This window comes from Mastacembelus armatus, chromosome 7, assembly GCF_900324485.2.
Source record: "Mastacembelus armatus chromosome 7, fMasArm1.2, whole genome shotgun sequence".
Taxonomy (NCBI): domain Eukaryota; kingdom Metazoa; phylum Chordata; class Actinopteri; order Synbranchiformes; family Mastacembelidae; genus Mastacembelus; species Mastacembelus armatus.
In genome coordinates this window covers 9,100,905-9,114,228 of record NC_046639.1, presented here as the reverse complement: position 1 = coordinate 9,114,228, position 13,324 = coordinate 9,100,905, and the positions used below count along the sequence as shown (strand labels likewise).

General features: G+C 36.8%; 1 protein-coding gene and 1 long non-coding RNA gene across 8 annotated transcripts; both read left to right on the top strand.

Annotated features, from left to right (window-relative positions):
* Nucleotides 1-54: 54 nt before the first annotated feature.
* LOC113145089 (uncharacterized) lies at nt 55-3,159 on the top strand. Its single transcript, XR_003297209.1, has 5 exons — nt 55-183; nt 754-1,080; nt 1,239-1,560; nt 2,388-2,541; nt 2,646-3,159. It is a non-coding gene; the product is annotated as an uncharacterized LOC113145089 (long non-coding RNA).
* A 1,244-nt stretch (nt 3,160-4,403) lies between these two features.
* LOC113145280 (membrane cofactor protein-like) lies at nt 4,404-13,280 on the top strand. 7 transcript variants are annotated; one of them, XM_026331802.2, is made up of 14 exons: nt 4,437-4,559; nt 4,963-5,014; nt 5,100-5,195; nt 5,306-5,494; nt 5,700-5,799; nt 6,003-6,076; nt 6,169-6,354; nt 6,478-6,654; nt 7,321-7,497; nt 8,732-8,809; nt 9,410-9,451; nt 9,809-9,878; nt 11,362-11,422; nt 11,828-13,280. In XM_026331802.2, the coding sequence occupies exons 3-14, from the start codon at nt 5,141-5,143 to the stop codon at nt 11,948-11,950; spliced, it is 1,332 nt and encodes a 443-aa protein (XP_026187587.1). In that variant the 5' UTR covers nt 4,437-4,559; nt 4,963-5,014; nt 5,100-5,140; the 3' UTR covers nt 11,951-13,280. The 7 variants fall into 7 exon arrangements, with proteins under 7 accessions (XP_026187585.1, XP_026187590.1, XP_026187589.1 ...); XM_026331800.1 differs by lacking the exon at nt 4,963-5,014 and having other exon boundaries at nt 4,404-4,559; nt 5,089-5,195; XM_026331801.1 differs by lacking the exon at nt 4,963-5,014 and having other exon boundaries at nt 4,418-4,482; nt 5,089-5,195.
* Nucleotides 13,281-13,324: the final 44 nt, after the last annotated feature.

Genomic DNA, 13,324 nt, shown 5'->3' with positions numbered 1-13,324 from the left:
ATGGCATAACAATATAACAATATACAAAAGCTTTCATGTAAGCCAGAGCGCACCTACAGGAAGCTACACTAACCACAGTCCACCTCTACAACTTCCTTAGCACTCCTCAAGGTTATGTATTTCATACTCTTCTTTTCTTTAACATCAACATGAAGACATTGTATCTGATTTTACTTTTTCATGGTGAGTTATTTACAACTATGAATAATAATCTTTTTTATGACAAAAGAAGAATGTTCTGCAAATATCTCTTTCAGTTAAATGAAGCATAAATGTAATTTTACTCATAATCTAAACTTCATTAATAACTGGATAAAACCAGTGCTATGTTGGCATCATTAATATTCTTCTGTAATTGAACACTGGTGTACTTAAGCAATGTAAACATATACATAAATATAAAGTGGATAGTTAAAGTGCATGGTTGTTGGATAAGGGTACGTGAACCCTTTTTATGTTAAATTCTTTTATGCTGCTCTGTTACTTGGTATGTAAAAAGAATCATTCAACAATGAAAATAGTTTTACAAATTTTCACATTTTTTTAACTACATTTGATATTTGTTAGATTTTTTTATTTATTAAATTTGGTACATGCAAAAAATGAAGAGAATGTTTTTGCAGTAGTTGTTTTTCCACATTGGTTATTTCACAGTTGTAGGCTGGGGACACCAACTCATGCAAAATGACATTAACTTAGATACAATTAAATTGAAAGCTTAGGGGAACTTTCTAACTAGACTCTGTCTTTCAGCAAGTCTTCAGCTCCAGTGTGATAAAAGACAGATCACTGCACATATTGGAGGTGAATTCATTATTATCTGCAAATATGACGCAAACCGATATCGGTTCAGTAAAAAGTACTGGTGCCGAGGGGACTCCAGAGACACCTGTCAGATTTTAGTAGACTCAGACCATGTTGGCACAACTGGACGCAGATCTCGTATAACAGATGCAGGAAGAAGAGGGCTGTTTGTGAAAGTCACAGATCTTCAGTTTACTGACAGTGGAAATTATTGGATTGGGATTGACAAAATATATGCTGACATCATGACTTCAGTTAACGTTGTTATCACTGAAGGTAAGAATAAAACAGAGCATTTTGATGATTAGCTTGGAAAATGTACACCAGCACGATTGCTGGGACAATATCAGTAAAATACATCCAAGTTGCATTTGGACATATATTTCTTTATTATGTCACATGATTTAAATATATTGCTTGTTTCTTTGTACCAGTTCCAGTATCTAAACCCAGACTTTGGCCCTTAAGCTCTTTGGTGGACAGGCAGACCTGCTGGGGGCAGCCAGTGACTGTGCGCTGCGGTTGTGCAAGGGGAACTGGCATTCGTTATGCTTGGTATCAGCACACTCATCACAAGGACTTCCTGCTTCAGCAGTCTTCAGATTTGGGCCTACACTGTGGCACAGTGGAAAATAACAGTGATTATTACTGTATTGCCAGTAATGACATAAGCAGCCAGGGGAGTGATTTCCTGTCTGTACACGTTCTGATGCCTGCAGACAGCAAACAGCTGTATATATGTTGTTAATATGCAGGGTAAGATCTGATGTGATATGTTGTGGAAATTGCTTTAGTTTGAGAGTTGCTAATTCTCAGAAACAAACACAAGTGAATGAATGAATCATCTCAGGTTTAATCACGGGCGCCCGGAGAGGGTTATATATCCCAGAATTAGGGTTATATATCTTGACAAAAAAGGGTGAACTCATGTTGGAAAAGACCTCACATATTTGTTCACGTGTCTTCTACCTTCAGGCCTCTACCAGCACTAAACAAATTGTTGGCAGTTATTTGCAGGCCTCTAAAACCCTAAAACACTAAAAACATTGATTCTTTAGGCCAACACATCTTTGACCACCTGTTCCATTCTGTGTAAAACCCCCACAGATGCTGTATTCTCTGATACAACTATCACTACAACAATTGGCAACACTTTCCATAAAGCCTGTGCATTCATATGTCAATATGTTAATAGTACGTCATAGGACAAAATGACATTTGACATTCCAAGTAAAGACTACAGCGCTATAAATATAATTACAAAACATTTCATGTCTCACAATGGCTTTACTTTATTTACATGTGTGAAAGTTAAAGTTAAGGTGCTTCGTGCTTGGTGTGTCATAGAGTCTATGACATCTCACTGATGACTAATAAATGCATGTCTGTAGGTATTTCGTAGACATTTTATCTATCTACTTACTATGCAGTCATAAAGGTTAGGGTTAACAACGCAACCTACTTTTACACTTTCAATTTGGCAGAATGTAGAAAACATTGCACAATATTAGTGGAGAACAGACATAAACAGAAGGACAAATCCATATCTTTATTCATTGTAATGTTTTCTTTCCAATCACCAGACCAACCCATTTATGACTGTGCGGACAGGATGAGCACCACCACAGCCAAAACTCAACTTCAGACAACTTGCCACACTACCATGAAAACCTACTCTCAGACGACAAACCATTCTTTACAAACTAGTCAAACTGATCAAGATCTTTTTTTCAGCAGGTCAGTCTATCCATGTTCTATTCACTTTGATGGAAATAATAGCAAGACCTAAAATGAAAATGTTTGTTGTCTAAAAAAAACCTTTTTTTTTTTTTTTTTTGCAGTGCATGGACAGGGGTGCCACTCTGGTACACACTGTTGCGTTGGTGTTGTTTTGCATTCTTACTGATATTCCTGTGCATAGTTCTTAGATGTACAAAAGTGATGCCCAAGAAAAATGCCAAGAATAAGAGGAAGAAAAGGCAGGCTTATTCTCAAAGAATGCACCATTTGGCTCACTGACAAGCATTATGCAATGGCAGTTCTTTGGAAGTTGTATCAGCTTCAGTGATACTGGTTTTATTGGTTTCCTGGCATTAGTATGGGTTGTAATATACACCAGGGTGTCTTCATTCAGCATTCATCAACACTTCATTGTTTATTTCCAATGATTGCTTCATACACACACAAGTCATCTCAGACCATTGCTTGTTTTAGTGTATTAGGCTTTCCCATTCAGGTGAAAAAAAAGGGGATGATCTGTCACCACTTTTGCTGAAATGTGTACTGTAAAATCTTTGTTATAAAAGTGTATACAAATTTTTAATTAAATATTTTTAATAAAGTGAAATAACAACAGAACCTTTTTACAACCATCTGGGATTGATGACCATGAATAATGACAAAGTGGAAACAAGGCAGGAACATACTGACAATGTGAATTTACATTTATCATATCAATCAAATGCAGTTAGCCAGAGTGGTTGTTGGATGTGGAACAAAGGTACTTTCATCAGAACGCTAGTAACTCACCCACATGTTTCAACACTAATTGCTTTCACAAACACTGAGTAACAATGAGAGCTTTTTGTTTGATGGAAATCTATTGTCCTAACTGGTCCTATGGACTATAAAAAAAGTTACAGTATACTTGGATTCAAAGTTTAGGACGATTATAAAGCTGAACTCTTTTATCTACCAGAATTCATAGGTGTCCATTATGGTCTTAGAAATTAGCTTTTGCTGTCCATCTATTTTGCCTTGTGGGTTTGTGTCAAAAAATATTTACATCTGTTAAGGTAAATTCAAGTTTCAATGTTAATATATTTAAATAAAACTTTTCATACTGAAATTATTTTTTAATACTTAGAAGGAAAATGAAAAGTTTTCTTTGTTTTTCATCATACATTCTAAAAAGTCTCTGTACTCAGTCCACTTCCTCATATTCACCCATGTGAAGTCATGAAATCATGGCAAACTGCTGCTACACATGAACAGCCATGTGTGGTAAATTCTGATCATTTGATTACTAGAACTATTCCCTAACCAGTTACAAGTAAAGTACAAACTGTAGCAACGTATTTGGAGAGTTGCCAGCATTATCATTAAAATACTATTTCTTCAACATAGCTTAGATCAGGGGTGCCCAATATGTCGATCGCGATCTACTGGTCGATCGCAAAGCTAGTGCGGGTAGATCACATGGCATTAAAAAAAATAGACATCAGCCTATCACCCATCCTCACTATTACATTTGTCACTTGATTGACATACAGGGCAGGGCTGCGAATCTCTAGCAAGCTACCGAGTTGCCTAGTTAGTCTTCAGTGTATTTATTTATGGGGTCATGCAGTTATGCACGGTACACCAACATATATTGTACATGTAAATAATACTCAATATATTTATAAATAAATATGTTTTACATTTTTATAGTATGTAGATCATTTTGACTTGGTCATTTTATAAGTAGCTTGCAAGCTGAAAAAGTGTGGGCACCCCTGGCTTAGATCAAGCTCTCTAGATGTTTTGCGTATGCCCAAATTACATGTTGTGTTCTTTTAACTGAAGTTGACGTTTGTTTAAGGACACGCCCATACAGGAAACGGCATCGCCCTGAGAAGGAAAGACCATTTTGTATTGAGAAAGAAGGAAATACCACAGCGGTTGTTCACATTTAAGGTGGGGACTTTAGGCTGTATCTTTATAAAAACCGTACCAGTGCGATTAACAACACAGAACAGCGATACCGCACTTAGGTGAGTAAAACGGAGTATTGTTAACGAACCATCAGCTGAGGTTTGACTAGCCAGATCTGATACAGTTTGTTGAATTTATAATGTCTTGATTGTTACATTCACACTATCACATAAACGTAGGTTAACGCATTTTCTCCACCTCTGAGCATCCGTAGGTAATTTCAGAGTAATGCTACATAACTGCTTAGAATAAGGTCGGGCCTTGGACATGAGCTTTAGCTCTAGCTAACGTTAGCCAACGTGACGCATTACTGCTGTGTTTTGGACGGAGGGCGTGGCCAAATATCCGGGACATGATATTTTTAAGGGCAAAATGTCGCTTTTTTTTCTTACCATCTTTGTGCTAATCTATGGCTAATTTCCAGGTCGAAGCTGTCACATTAAATGAATGTTTTTTTTTTAGACAACAAACTTAGAGCCAAAGTGGTAAAGCACCGTTACAGGGCGGTTATCCGGTGAGCACACAGTATTGATCCGTGTTTTTGTCTGAAGTAACGCTAGAGTAACCAACAGGAATGCTATATTTTAGTTTCTTCACAGAACAGGCTCATTAGCTTCAGTCAGACTTGGCATATCCTGTCATGGGGGTCACCTCCTTCCTTCTGCTGAGCAGTCTTGGCCTCGCCATGGTTCAAGGTGAGGTGAAGTATGGGCAAGGTTTAGTGTGATTAGAAGCTGGTGTTTTATCTGGGATTAACTTTTCCTCATCTCTTGTTCTCTCTCTTTTTTTTAAATTATTATTATAGCTCAAAACTGTCCCAAACCTGTGCCAGGAAACAACATGAACCTGAGGGGCAATGACATTTTAAAGGACACATTCGAAAATGGTGCCAAAGTTAATTTTGCCTGTAGTTCTGGTTTCACTCCTGGAGGAGGGTCTCCAAGCATTACTTGTACTAATGGCATATGGAGTCCGGTGACACTGATTTGTCAAAGTGAATATCAGCACTTGATCTTTACTTAAAAATTACTAATAGCAGCAATATTTCATAACTCTAAAATAAAATAACATCTTAAGAACATAAAAATACTTTTTCTTATATGAGTGACTCATAATATAGAGCATGTGCATGGTGTTATCCAGTGATCCCCCCCCCCCCAAGGGATACATTTCATCCTTAAGAGGTTTTTCTTTTTCAGAGAAAACCTGTGGTTCTGCTGGGGAAGTAACTAATGGAAATATTGAATATGTTCCTGATAATGAGTTTGGAGGTAAAGCTGTGGTCAAATGCAACACTGGGTTAGTAATAAACTCATAAAACTAATGTGTCATGTTCACAGCATTAGGTCTTACAGAAATTGTGTTTTAACTTTTAAATGTTAGCACTTTTCCTGATTACAGAACAATGTATTCCAATCAAATGGCTGTTCAGTAAGGTCATCATGTATAGTGTTAGGGCTGAAATTTGTTGTCTAAAGTCAAATATTTTTTTGTCTAAATAGTTTCATCTCAGTTGGTGGAATTGAAATGAATTGTGAAGACCAAGGGTGGACGGGCAGGTTACCTGTATGTGAAGGTTGGTGATCTCTGTATGTTAATATAAGGCACATGATTAAAGACAAACTCGGTATCTATTTGTGTTCTAATACATGTCATTTTATTACACAGTTCAAACTTGTCTGCCACCATCACAAATTGAAAATGGCGGTTATCAACCAGAAAGGGAGATTTATAGATATTTAGAGAATATTGTGTACAGTTGTCGTACACCAGATTATACGCTCGTTGGAGAAAATTCAAGAACATGTTCAAGCGATGGAACATTCAAGCCTGATCCTCCAACATGTGCCAAAAGTAAATGTTTACTTTTTTTTTCTTTTTTTTTTTACACCTTTCTCAATGTTGACTGATACTCTCGCATATTGTGAAGAATGTGATGTTTTGTTAACTTCAATTTTCCAATTTCTTTGTCTGCAGTTGAATGTAAAGAACCTGTTGTTGAAAATGGTGAGTGGATTTCAGGTGCTCGACCCCCTTATAGGCCCAAGTCTACAGTGGTACTGCAGTGCACCTCTGGATACACTATGAAAGGACAAGCTACCCAGACTTGTGACATTAGGGGTGAATGGTCACCTGGACTTCCAAAATGTGAAAGTAAGTCGTAAATGAAAATTACTACTTGGCATTGGTCTTATAAAGAAAAGTCATCATGCTATGTTTGAATGTGATTTATTTATTTTTTTAAATGACATTGCTATGATTATTCAGATTGTCTTATTTAATTTGGGGCTGTGAATCGATTTAAAATATTTAATTGCATGATTGTCATGAGTTAACTCATGATTAGTCGCGACTTAATCGCACATTTTTATCTGTTCTAAATGTACCTTAAATTAATGCTTTTCAGGTTTTTAGTACAATAATCAACATGGGCATGGACAAACGTGGATGCTTTAGGCAAATTTATGTTTATTATTAGTGAAACTACCCTGAACATTCAGCTTAAACAACATATACATGTTTCGAAGATCGTAGATATGTTTTTCATAGAACTTTTTCATGTCTAAACACATGGGGGAAGAAAAAACACAAGTTCCCATTATTTTTCTTTCTGATGGAGTTGCTCAAACAGACAAGCCAACTTAATTCACATCAACAATAAACAGACTTTTGTCTTGTCGACAGAACATCAGACATCGTTTTGTAAATTAATCTCTGACTGATGAATCTCTGACTGATACTCTCGCATATTGTGGAGAATGTGATGTTGGACAGTGTGATGTTGTGTTAACTTCAATTTTCCAATTTCTTTGTCTGCAGTTGAATGTAAAGAACCTGTTGTTGAAAATGGTCAGAGGGAGTCAGGTGCTCAACCCCCTTATAGGCCCAAGTCTACAGTGGTACTGCAGTGCACCTCTGGATACACTATGAAAGGACAAGCTACCCAGACTTGTGACATTAGGGGTGAATGGTCACCTGGACTTCCAAAATGTGAAAGTAAGTCGTAAATGAAAATTACTACTTGGCATTGGTCTTCTAAAGAAAAGTCATCATGCTATGTTTGAATGTGATTTATTTATTTTTTTTAAATGACATTGCTATGATTATTCAGATTCTTATTTAATTTGGGGCTGTCAATCGATTTAAAATATTTAATTGCATGATTGTCATGAGTTAACTCATGATTAGTCACCGCACATTTTTATCTGTTCTAAATGTACCTTAAATTAATGCTTTTCAGGTTTTTAGTACAATAATCAACATGGGCATGGACAAACGTGGATGCTTTAGGCAAATTTATGTTTATTATTAGTGAAACTACCCTGAACATTCAGCTTAAAGAACATATACATGTTTCGAAGATCGTAGATATGTTTTTCATAGAACTTTTTCATGTCTAAACACATGGGGGAGGAAAAAACACAAGTTCCCATTATTTTTCTTTCTGATGGAGTTGCTCAAACAGACAAGCCAACTTAATTCACATCAACAATAAACAGACTTTTGTCTTGTCGACAGAACATCAGACATCGTTTTGTGAATGAATTTAGCCTTCAGAAGACCTTTTTCTCCATTTCTCTTTGCTGCTGCACTCTTTACTGTCTGTTGTTGCAATTTAAAACAGACAGGAAATGCACGCTGCCTTAGTCACGTGTTAATAAAATTTGTTTTGTTAAAATGAATTTGTACTAATGGGTTATTAATCCATTAATTTTGACAGCCCTAATATACTTATGAATATGGTGTTCCACAAATAGGGGGGTTTAAGGCATTTTAATGTATTTCATGCAGTATGTTTTATGTTGTTTTTACTTGCCTTTAAGGTGACCTTGAGACTTTGAAAGGCGCCATGAAATAAAATTTATTATTATTACTATTAAAATAAGCCAGGTATATAAACATTGCCTTTGAAATGAAGGCCTGGTCACATAATATAGAGCAAAACAGTCTGGTACATTTAATGTAGCATACAGCTACTAGTTTTCAATGTGAAATGTCCACATGAATTGTTTATAGAAACTGCAAACATGAAAAGATATGGAAGTTACTGTAACAGTACAGATAATTACTCCTCTGTTTCAAAGACTGTGTGTATGTCAACTAGCTTCCACATCATCTTAATTATTCTTTGGTAATATAATTCATCTGAATATCTTTAAGGATGTGTTCTCAATACATCTACAGTATTAGTAACGCTGGCCTAATCCCCCATTTTTATTTTTTATATCAGAGTCAACTATGACTAAACCTACCACCACCACCACTACTACTACCACTACTACCACCTCCTCCACAAAGACACCAACAGGTAGAGTCAATGTTAATTCTTACAAACAACTGTCTGACAGTGTAAACACCTGATCAAATACTGCTTTTTACAGTGCCAGAGACATACAGAAAGAATTATACAGTCTTAAAGCTCCTCAGTATACCTTGGTTCTAATTTCTGTCATTGTACTGTTTGTGTTATGACCACTGAATAATTCTAGTGATACTATACTACATTTTTATACGTATAAACGCATCTTTTATAATTTCTGCTCATATTACTTACTCTAAAGTAATAGAGATAGGCCTATGAAGTAGCTGTTTAAATCCGTGACCAGGACTGATTAATCTATTACTGCATATTCTATGATTTACTGCATGAATATGTGTACAGTGGTGCACCAAAATGGTACATTTAATTTGGCATACCATGGCAAGTTTATAACATAAAACAGCTGCATATATTGGCAATATAAACCGCAAGTCACTGAAAAGATGGAAATTAAGTTTCTCATTTCTCCTCTGTTTTAAAGCTGCTCCCTGGCCAAGTGTCATACCTGGTAGCTCAAGGGTCATCTTTAGATTAATTGCTATCCTGTCGTCTTTCTTTATTTTTTTTATTTATTTATTTTTTTTAAAGGTACTGGAAATCGGCTGTTAACTATTATATTGGCTGTTGTGGGTAAGTTAGTTTCATTCCTTAACAGTCGAACAAGAATGTTTTTTGTTTAAATAAGATCATGGTGCTGTCACAGAATGACATGATCATAATAGAAGCTGGAGTTCTTAGAGGGTATTATGTTCTTATTTGGATCAACAGATAAAAACAAAGTCACACATCTAGTTACTAAAGCATACTCATGTAATGGTGGATGTTTGTTTGTCACATTTTGGGATTTATGAGTCTAGCCTTTTATATTTTAATTTCAAACAATTAAATGGCAGTACGGTTGTTGATTTCATAGCCATCTTTTTAAGAGTGTGTGCATTTTGCTTCATGAGATTCCGAAATCTTCAATTCTTTTTCTCATCTACATAGGTGCCATAATGTTTGCCATCTGCGTTGCTTATGGCTTGTACTTAAGATTCTGCAAAAAGACACAAACAGGGTAAAATGTTTTTTTTTTTCATGTAGACTAACCACTACAATGGGTTTATTTCTATAAATTTTGTCCTGCAATGACTTTTTTTTATCAGCTTCCAGATCAATGTGTTAACAGCCCTTCATCTGTCCTGGCTCCTCTATTTTTTTTTTTTTGTTTGTCTCATAGCTTCCATATTTAGTGAGCTTTTTCAGGCTGACTGCGCTTTCTCTCTGTGTTGTTGAGTGTTGAATGTTAAAGGTGCAATCATTAATTTCCTTCCAGCTGCTGGGGGGTCCACTGAGACTCAAACTCGTACCATAAGCTGCTTCTAACCACTCTGTCAGATGATCTGAGCTTTGGAAGCCACAATGCTCACATTAACTGGTAGTTCATTTTCTGGCCAGCATTTTTGGGTCAGCTGTATTCCCAATTTTAAATCTGCAGTTTGTGGCGGTGTTGAATTTATTTATTGTCTTAGTGTGGTGGCGCTATAGGTCACCTTGCAGAATGAGTTATGTCCCAAGTACCTGATGCTGGTACAATACTAATAATAATGTAATGGTGACAAAGACATTAATCTGCCATATAAATGCACCATAGAGGTGATAAAGCATGTTCAAGTATTAATGATTTGGTATGCACTAGCCAGCTTTACTCTTTGTATACCTGGCAAATGTAAATACGTGGCTGAAAAAATGAGCCCAAGCATTGTTCAGTGTATTTTCCTTTGCTTCAGCGCCACTGAATTTTTACCTGTGCAAGATAGTAGTAGTACTAGCTGGTATGACACACCTCAGGAACTGTTTGTCAACAAGCAGTATCCTTGCTGCAACAGAATTAATTGTGTGCAGAACACAACTTTCTGTATAAGAACTTCTTTCAAAGATGTGAAACTTAAATATGCATCAAGCTTCATAAATCAATTAGGCCCACAAGATTATCTAGCAATGAAATATGACAACAGAGTGTTTGGTGGCATTGTAGGGTCTTCACATTTTACAAGTAAAAAGTGTAAAGACCCAACATACTGTGTGAAGCTTCTTTACATCTTTTTTTTTTTCTCCCTTCTGTCAATAATGCAATAATTTTGTATACAAAACCATGTGTCATGAATGTAAACCAGCTGTTTGAACTTGGGTTGGAGTGTAATATGTGTGTGCACTTTGCAAGTCTATTGGAGTGAGGACATATTGGCAAAGTGAGGTCATTTTGGCAAGTCCTCACTTTTTCAGACTCCCCTTTGAGGGTTAACACTTGGTTTTAGGGTTAAGATTTAATGCAGGTTTTGATTAGGGTTAGGCATTTAGTTCTGATGGTTAAGGTGCCAGGGAATGCATTATGTCAATGAGTGTCCTCACAAAGGTAGAAGTGCGTATGTGTGGTGTAGAATGGTGGTCAGTAGTGAAGATAGCGTTTCTCTGGTTTTCTTTAATCTCTGAGCTCCCAGCCTGGCTGCTTTTCTGTCAAACCAAAGCATTAATGTTAACCAGTCATCATTGGATTGCAGCACTCAGAAAGACTATCGTGACTCTCCGACCACAAAAGATGGGGAGACAGAAGGGCTCCAGGTAAGATGGACCACTAAGCCAACTTAAAATTAATAATGCCAAATGGAGAGAGAATGTGATGAGCAAGAACAATGAAAGAATTAGGCAGGCGCTTGGATATTTTTCATATTGCATGTACAGTGGGTACGGAAAGTATTCAGACCCCTTTAAATTTTTCACTCTTTGTGTCATTGCAGCCATTGCAGCCAAAAGTTCATTTTATTTCCCCTTAATGTACACTCAGCACCCCATCTTGCCAGAAAAAAACAGAGAAGAAAAACTGAAATATTACATGGTCATACGTATTCAGACCCTGTGCTCAGTATTGAGTAGAAGCACCCTTTGGAGCTAGTACAGCCATGAGTCTTCTTGGGAATAATGCAACAAGTTTTTCACACCTGGATCCTCTGCCTTTCTTCCTTGCAGACCCACTGCAGTATTGCCATGGATGATGGTGAACATTGGTGGACAGCCATTTTCAGGTCTCTCCAGACATGCTGCAACACTTACTGTAATAGATGTTGTAATGGATGCTGTAATGGATGCTAAAACACTTTCTGTAATGGATTATGATGTTGTTACATGTTGTAATGTGTCTTGGCTTATGTTAAAGCTGCATATTCATGGTTTTTAACTCTACATGCTTTCGGATGATAGACAGTGGCTTTTACTAGCACCTAGTGCTATGACACAAATCAGTGAGAGTTGCTACCCATTTGTATTACCAAAATAATTTCTTCACAGTGTGATAATTGTACAGTCATAAATGAGAATCAGAGAAAACAAAGGAGCAAATGGCCGGCAGCTGGACAGTAGTCACCCATAATGAGTTTCTACATGATTCAAACCCAGATGACCAGAATCTATGATTCACTTCACTAGAAACTGACATGATGGCTAACAAACGGAGATTAATTCAATCCTGAATGACTCTGTGGAAGTTTTGACATTAAACTCATGGCCCATTCTCCATGCTTACAAGATTTGTTAGGACACTGGTCTTTTTGTTCAAAGACCATTTCTTGCAGACCCAGAGAGTCTGCTAAAAGCCTCACTGCTAACACCACAGAGTGCTTTTTGTTCTTAAAGGAAGTGATGTAATAGACCCCTTCCGTTGGAGTGGTCGAAGTGGTAGTGGCTTAACTTTATGCATAGAAACAGACATCGCTACCCTGAGTTAGAGCATAATGCCAATCTAGCCTTGTTGGTCTACAATCAGGACACAAAAAAGGAGGGGAGGAGGGATGTGGTTAGTGATGGAGGCTGAACTTGAAGGAGTGGTGAAAAGAAAAGCAAGCCTGAGAATCCTGAAAATCCTGATATTTTGAGGCAACGCTTCAGATGAACATTTATGCCTACTGTATGCCCACGGTAACTATTTGTATCTGAATATTAAGGAAATGCCATTTCTTGTAAAACATTTAAATGACAACCTACAGTAAATTTTAGCATGTAGTCAAACTTCTATTTTCACTACAAGCTTCCAGAATACAAAATTTATAAAGATGAAAATACCAGTACATAGTATGTAATACAGAAAACATACTAAAAATAGGCTTACCAGAGAAGGTGGCATGCAGTTCATGTGAGAGGAGACAGTGCAGTCTGTTTCTGTTACGCATGAGGAAATAATGTATTTTGTCAAATATGTTGACAGCCCTGATAATGCATTGCACCCTGCATTAGTCAGGTGTTGTACATAACATCGGTAAAATAGTGACATCTAGTGGCTCTGTGGTAATTGAACATGAGGAGTCACTTGTGGAATTGATGGTTCAGTTTCATTACGAAAGCCATCATACTATTGCAAATAGTAACACAATCAGAAAGTCTAAATGACAGCATGAAATAACAGAAGGGGGGAAATACACAAGTCAAAGGTCAAATTAAACCTTGATCCCATGTTGAAAATGACTTAGTTAT

Excerpts from the sequence above, each read along its gene's own strand:
- LOC113145280 (XM_026331800.1), top strand. The coding sequence starts at position 5,141 with ATGGGGGTCACCTCCTTCCTTCTGCTGAGCAGTCTTGGCCTCGCCATG. Across the intron at positions 5,495-5,699 it reads GGTGACACTGATTTGTCAAA|AGAAAACCTGTGGTTCTGCT; the intron begins GTGAATATCAGC and ends TTTCTTTTTCAG. Across the intron at positions 6,077-6,168 it reads CAGGTTACCTGTATGTGAAG|TTCAAACTTGTCTGCCACCA; the intron begins GTTGGTGATCTC and ends TTTATTACACAG.